The 6,858-nt window shown below is 39.9% G+C and overlaps 1 protein-coding gene across 1 annotated transcript; it reads left to right on the plus strand.

Moving 5' to 3' along the window:
- Positions 1-290: 290 nt before the first annotated feature.
- Positions 291-3,024, plus strand: LOC121369397 (G-protein coupled receptor 61-like). The gene has a single exon (XM_041494476.1). It carries the CDS (start codon positions 407-409, stop codon positions 2,444-2,446), a length of 2,040 nt encoding a protein of 679 aa, XP_041350410.1. The 5' UTR covers positions 291-406; the 3' UTR covers positions 2,447-3,024.
- Positions 3,025-6,858: the final 3,834 nt, after the last annotated feature.

The following is a 6,858-nucleotide window of genomic DNA, read 5'->3' on the forward strand; positions in this document are numbered from 1 at the left end:
AGAAATGGTCGTCATCTAAATACCCCGTGATTAGAACTTCGGAGCTTTTTCGATTGGTACCAGCGGCATGGCCAGTCCTTTGATGCGCAACACATGGCGGTCTATGTGAGGAACAGTTGTGAGGATTCCAGTCTGAGAGTTATGTAGTCTCGGGCTTAAGGAGAATGACACAAAGTTTGTTTTAACTGTTTATCAGTAACGACCAAAAGGCGTTGTATTTAAACGAACAACAGCCAGTCAAGTAACTAATGAGTTGATAAGACATTCAGTAGTCTAGTTACGTCGAAAAGAAAAAGAAAGAAAAAAAACCAGTGTCAGTGATGAGGAAACTAAACTCTTTGAAACGTGGACTTATCGAGGATCTATATTTGCGGGGAGACGTGGCGCGCGGTCACGATGCGATACAATGAACAACACCACGACAGCGACTGAAGCAGACGGTGACGCCAGCAGATACGTCGTTCTCGTGTTGATGTGCCTCGTCAATCTGACGGCCGTCGTCGGCAACGTGAGCATCATCGTTGTCGTCCTGCGATGTTTCCAGCTGCGACACACTCTGACCAACTTCTTTGTGCTCAACCTGAGCGTCGTGGATTTGCTCGGCTCCGTAGTCGCCCTGCCCGTGGGGATCTCGTCCTTCCTGCACGATGCGTGGCCCTACGGGTCGCGCTGGTGCGTCGTCAGCGGCGCCGTCACCAGCTTCTCGGTGTACGCCTCAATCTGCAGCCTGTGTCTGATCAGCGTGGAGCGTTACTACTCCATCAAGCTGCCCATGCACCACGCCGCCAACATGAGCCTTCAGAAGACGGTGTGCGCCCTCGTTTTCGTGTGGGTACAGAACACGGTGCTGGCCGTGCTACCCGTGCTGGGGGTCAACTCGTACACCTACCAGGACCACAAGAAACACTGCTCAGTCACGTGGCAGGGCCCGCCATCCAACGCAGTTTTCGTTTTGTTTATTAGCGTCTGGTGCTTTCTAGTTCCGGGAGTCATTCTCTTGCTGATGCATTGTGGGATATTTCGAGTAGCTCGCGAAGCTGCCAGACAAATCCGTCCCTACCCCTCAACCCCAACCGTATCCGTCCTTGTTGGAGACCGCCAGTCGGACAGTCAGACCACGGAGCACGTGGGGCGGGTGCCCGTGAGGTGTACGCGACTCCTCAGTTGGTGCGTGCCTGGTGGTGACGACAGCGTGGTGCCCGTGGTGGAGCGCTCCATGTCGGCCCACCTGTTCCAGCACACGCCGCGCCCCTACAAAGGTCACCTGAAGGCCATCAAGACGCTAATCATCATCTTCTCGTCCTTCCTGCTGCTCTGGGGTCCCTACTTCGTCCTGCACGCCTACGGTGCCATCACCGGCTACGTGGCGCGAAGGGCGACGAGCGAGCTGGTGACCACGTGGCTGGGGTACACGACGTTCGCGGTGAACCCGCTGCTGTACGGGTGGATGAACCGCGCCATACGCCAGGAGCTGATCGCCTTCTACCAGAATGACGTCTGCTTCTGCTTGCACGCGGCCGGCCCGCCCCCCGGGCACAGTGACGCACCGCGCGAGCACGAGGACTTTATCCAGTTCCTGGAGAGGACGAGCTACAAAGCCGTGTCCCCCAACCAGAACTCTCGAGCCGTCAAAGTGGCCGAGAACAGTGCACGAACACACCGTGAACACGTCCATACTGTCAACAAAGAACAAACTCACTGTGAAAACGTGAATGATGTTAATAAAGAGCGAACACACTGTGAACACGTTCATACTGTCAACAAAGAACAAACTCACTGTGAAAACGTCAATAATGTTAATAATGAGCGAACACACTGTGAACACGTTCATACTGTGAACAAAGAACACACTCACTGTGAAAATTTTAATAACGTGAATAATGATCGAACACACTGTGAACATGTTCATCCTGTGAACAAAGAACAAACACACTGTGAACATGTTAATAATATGAATAATGAGCAAACACACTGTGAACATGTTCATACTGTGAACAGAGAACAAACTCACTGTGAAAATGTTAATGTGAATAATGAACGAACACACTGTGAACATATTCAAACTGTGAATAAAAAACAAACACACTGTGAACATATTAATAATATGGATAATGAGCGAACACACTGTGAACATGTTCATACTGTAAAAGGTGAAGGAACACACTGTCAGCATGTTCATACAATGAACAAAAACCGGACACACTGTGAACATACTGTGAATAATGAACGAACACAGCATAAGCATGTTATTGTTATCAACAGTGAACGCATACAAAAGGAAACCGTTATTATTGTGAACAGTGAACAAAAACATGAATCTGCTGTGAGTTTGAATAATGAAAGAACACATGGCAAACCTGGTTCCACTGTGAACGATGAACCTGATATTACTTTGGATAAAGAACAGATACACTGTGGGCCTGTTCATATTTCGAACAAAGAATGAACAAATTGTGAATTAGTTAAAACTGTGAACACTAAACAATCAAACTTAATAGTACATATAATGAACGGATTACATGATGGTGTATTTGTTAACACTGTGAACAGTGAATGAATAAACGATAAACTTGTTCACATTTAGAACAATAAACGGAGATATGTTCAACACGTTATTTTTTAAATTAAAAAATAAATGAATAAAATAAAATAAATAAAGCAAACATGTTAAAATTTGAGCAATGAACGAACTCCGGGTAAACTTGTTAATATTGTAAACAATTGACGTGAAAATCGCGAACGTATTATTACAAAGGGCAGATAAAACTAGAAGACTTATGGGAAAGACAGTTCTGTTAAGTTGTACTAAAGTACCAGGTGAATGGGAAATTGGTCACTTGGTGTTAACCAAGGACATGACAATACTGTGTGCCAAGGACAGACACGTGAGGACGACATCACGAAGATTAGTGTTGTCACCAGTGTGGGATACACGATAGTTCGTCACTGACGTTTGTTTAAAAGTACCCCAAAATTACTTTTTATTGTGTATTCGGAGATAAAATAGGTAAGAGTGTCAAAAGATTTTTGTGCTGTTATTTTGTTTGTCCTAAGTACTACAGCGGATAACGAGTGACGTCGAATGACGGGTGCGTGTGCATTACACGCTGCATTACACACCGGCCGTATGCGTTATGTATATATCTTACATTCTATGTCTAAAATCAGGCAAGTTGTAAACGGACTGAAATTTTGGGGAAAATCAGGTTATTTATTTGACAGATTGACTGAATATGAATTTTATACTTTAAACACATAGTAAATAGTTTTCATTTATAATAACAACAAGAATTCTGCATACTTGTTTCGCCCACCATAAGCTGATTCGGTGTCACTCATAGTCAATCTAATTAAAATTAGCTCCACTGGTTAATAACTATTACCCGTGGATCTAACAGCAGCCCGTTAGAGCTCATGTCCAGTTGACCTTTCATTCAACCAATCAAAACCTTACTTGCAGATTCATGCCAGTGATTGAAAATTGAAAACTTTCGGAATTATGCCGAAGGTATACAAAATGATTCGGGTAAATTACGAAGTATGCCGGAAACTAATTTCAATATAAAATTTTAATGTTGAACTTTCGTTTCAAGACGGAAAAAACGTGATATTATAGCCATAAAATATATGTCTTCTGGTACACAATTCAGAGTTTATTGCTGCACTTTTGCCCCCTTTTTTAAATGTTGAAATAGGCCAACAAGTTCGCCTATTGCTTAAGCGGCAATCTAATTGAACTGGAGTTCGGCTATATGAACCACGGCCATAACAGCTGAGGACTGCGTATGTAAACTTAATGCAAAATGGTTATGATTATTATTTAATTCCGTTGCCATAGAAATGAATCAATGTTCGGCCATACAGTGTTAAAATAATCAGTATGTAATTTACCAGTAATTTAAAATGTACTAAGGCCTCAAACTTTCTTTTCATACAATCTAAAAGAAACGTCCATAAAATAAATAATATGGTGGTATATTAAGGTCATACCTGTACACGTTTTTCTTACTTTTAAAGATACTGAACTTTGACTTATATCTCGAAATCTAGACTTGTTTTGTCGAATGCTTAACTTATTACTTTGAATTGTCGGCATGTTATCTCAAGATTTTAATTTATAATGTCACGCTCTCGACCTGTTATCACGAATATATGCCACTGAATGTACGTACGCATTGACAAAAGATAAGTATAGCTATCGACATCATAATTGGAGAGCTCAATATAATAGGTTCAGCCCTTAACATCAATATAATAAGTCGAGATCTTAACGTAAGGCCCACTTTCCATTAAGGTAATCTACGTGCGCATTTTCATCCACATTTTCGATATTTGACGTCATCAAAGTACTTTTAAGCCACAAGTAAACCGATCGACCTTTTTTTCCCCTGTGCATGCTGAATGCACACTCGTCTTATTATTTCTCGCTCTCGACTTATCTTGAGCGCATTACTGATTATGGACCACCAACACATACTGACACTTTAACAAATGAAAAACGCGTAATTTTAGAGTTAATAAAAAAACCCATGATTATTCCTGCTAACTGGGGGCAGCCATTTTGTTTCGTTTTTGTGACGTCCGGTGGTATAGCTTGGGGCGAAGTGACGTCAGCTCCGTCCAACTTCTCTATGCACAGTGTAAACAAACGCTCTAATTTACGACAAGGCGCTTCGCTTTCATCAACCTGACTTGTAAAACAACATAAATGACTATATAAATAAATAAACTATTTAACTAAGAATAATTCAATTTGCATCAATATAACGAAATGGAGTTATAGTATTTTTTTCTTTTAAAACATCCAAAGTAAAAATGCATTTTATTAGGCCTATTGGTAGGGTACGTTCGAGCAAAAAACGACCACTCACGATACCCAAGTGATAATTTTCTTTTCTTTGGGACTACGTAATTGGACAATTTTGTTATTTTAGATGGGAAAGTCAAGGGTTTTACAAAATTACATACAGTAATAAAGCAGGACGGCTGATAATGTCCATTACGATTTGAGGTTATCACACAATACCCTGTGATCTTAAAGGGACAGACCCTAGTTTTTAAACACTAACACATATTTTTCACCTAAACCCTAGTTTCAACCCATAACAATGGACACTAAGTTTGGTTAATTTACAAACCTGTAACAAATTTGGATACAATAGCGTCTGTGACGTTGAAATACACTTACAAATAGACTAAAACGCAATTCAATAATCATTACTTCTCAGACGAACGTGCGTTTTAAAAAATATGAAAAATGCATTATGTGGTATTAGGAACACCAGGATGACCACTAAACACTTCGGTTGTACGGAAATGAATAATCTAAACAATAAAATATAAGTAACGTTTGATTTCAGTAATCATAAACGGCTCTAATAGTAAAAAGTATGTCTTAGTGTTTAAAAACTAGGGTGTGTCCCTTTAATAAAAGAGGCACGTCTTTTTAGTGTGTCTAGACACAGTGTCTGGGGACCGTCTAAATATACACCTGCCAATCAGGAACCACAGGTACTGGCCACGGAAAGAAAAAACCAATTAACCAAGAAAACACTCCGACTATTATTTCAGTACGTGGGTTAATTTATGTACAAAACATAAATCAGTTATTTCAACACTTTGACAATGGTGGTTTATTTTGTATTGAAAAATAAAAAAACATATACACGTTGCTGTGTTACTGGGATGGATATTATTACAGAACATTGTGATGCATCCGCAAAAATCAGGTATGTTTTGTTTTTTCAGTTCGAAGACTAATTCCTGACGTGATACGTTAGGTATTACGTAACCACCAGCTCGCCAGAGGGCGTATTCACTGGAATGGTACAAAATGGCTGTGCCCGTTATATATAATAACCGTCACATTTAACCGTTTTATTAATTAACTATACGATTATACTTGTTGATATTAAGCAATAATGTGCATTATATATCGTTGAATATGCATACCAGTCCAAAAGCCTTGCTTTAGCATCCCTTTAAGCACTCAACCTATTATCTCGAGCATTTGACTGAGTGCTAAACTTATTTTATCTCGCCTTCATATAAAATTCTTTGATCTCATTGGTTGTTTGCCGTTGGACAAATCCCTTATACCCCTGTGGGCGGAGCCAAATTCTCTTATACCCCGTCTGTAATTTCCAACAGTTTCCAGCCACCCCAGTTAATGCTAAAGCAATAATTAGATTATAAATAACATTGATAATCAATCAAGGATACATAATTAATTTTATTTTTACTATAAACTACACTATTTCAATATTTTAAAAGCTGCAATGTTGAACTCGGCCACCTAATTACGGTCGTGGTGTTATTGTATTAATGCACGATTAGCAACAGTTGTTTTTTTGTTTTTTATTTTTATTTTTTTTATTTTTTTATTACATACATTTCTGATAAAAAAAAAAAAAAAATTAAAATTATTATTAATATCTGTTTCAGACAATTTCGTATTACAAACATGAAGTTAAAAACTCGTTTAGCGATGGAACTATTTTTCGTCACTGGCAAGTGGTTTCGTTCGCGTTCGCGTGGTACGGCTCCGTTAATAAATTGTTAACAATTATGGACTGGCGTTATTTTGATTATTTGGCTATATGGTTTAACATGGTGGCTTTTTATGTACCCTCTGTGTGCTCTTTTACCACCTCGCCTTAGGCTCGGGGTAAAATAACACACAGAGGATACATAAAAATCCATATACCCCTCGTGATGCTTCTACAACTTATAATGTTAAACTCTTGACTTATTATCTCTAGTGCTCGACTTGTTATCTTTAGCTCTCGACTTCTGTATTAGTACTGTACAGCCAAAAAGAGAATTGCAAAAGAAAACGACATACATGTTGACGAGAGT

This window comes from Gigantopelta aegis, chromosome 3, assembly GCF_016097555.1.
Source record: "Gigantopelta aegis isolate Gae_Host chromosome 3, Gae_host_genome, whole genome shotgun sequence".
Lineage (NCBI taxonomy): Eukaryota > Metazoa > Mollusca > Gastropoda > Neomphalida > Peltospiridae > Gigantopelta > Gigantopelta aegis.

Bases quoted from the DNA above. Each gene is read 5' to 3' on its own strand.
- LOC121369397 (XM_041494476.1), top strand. From the start codon at position 407: ATGAACAACACCACGACAGCGACTGAAGCAGACGGTGACGCCAGCAGA.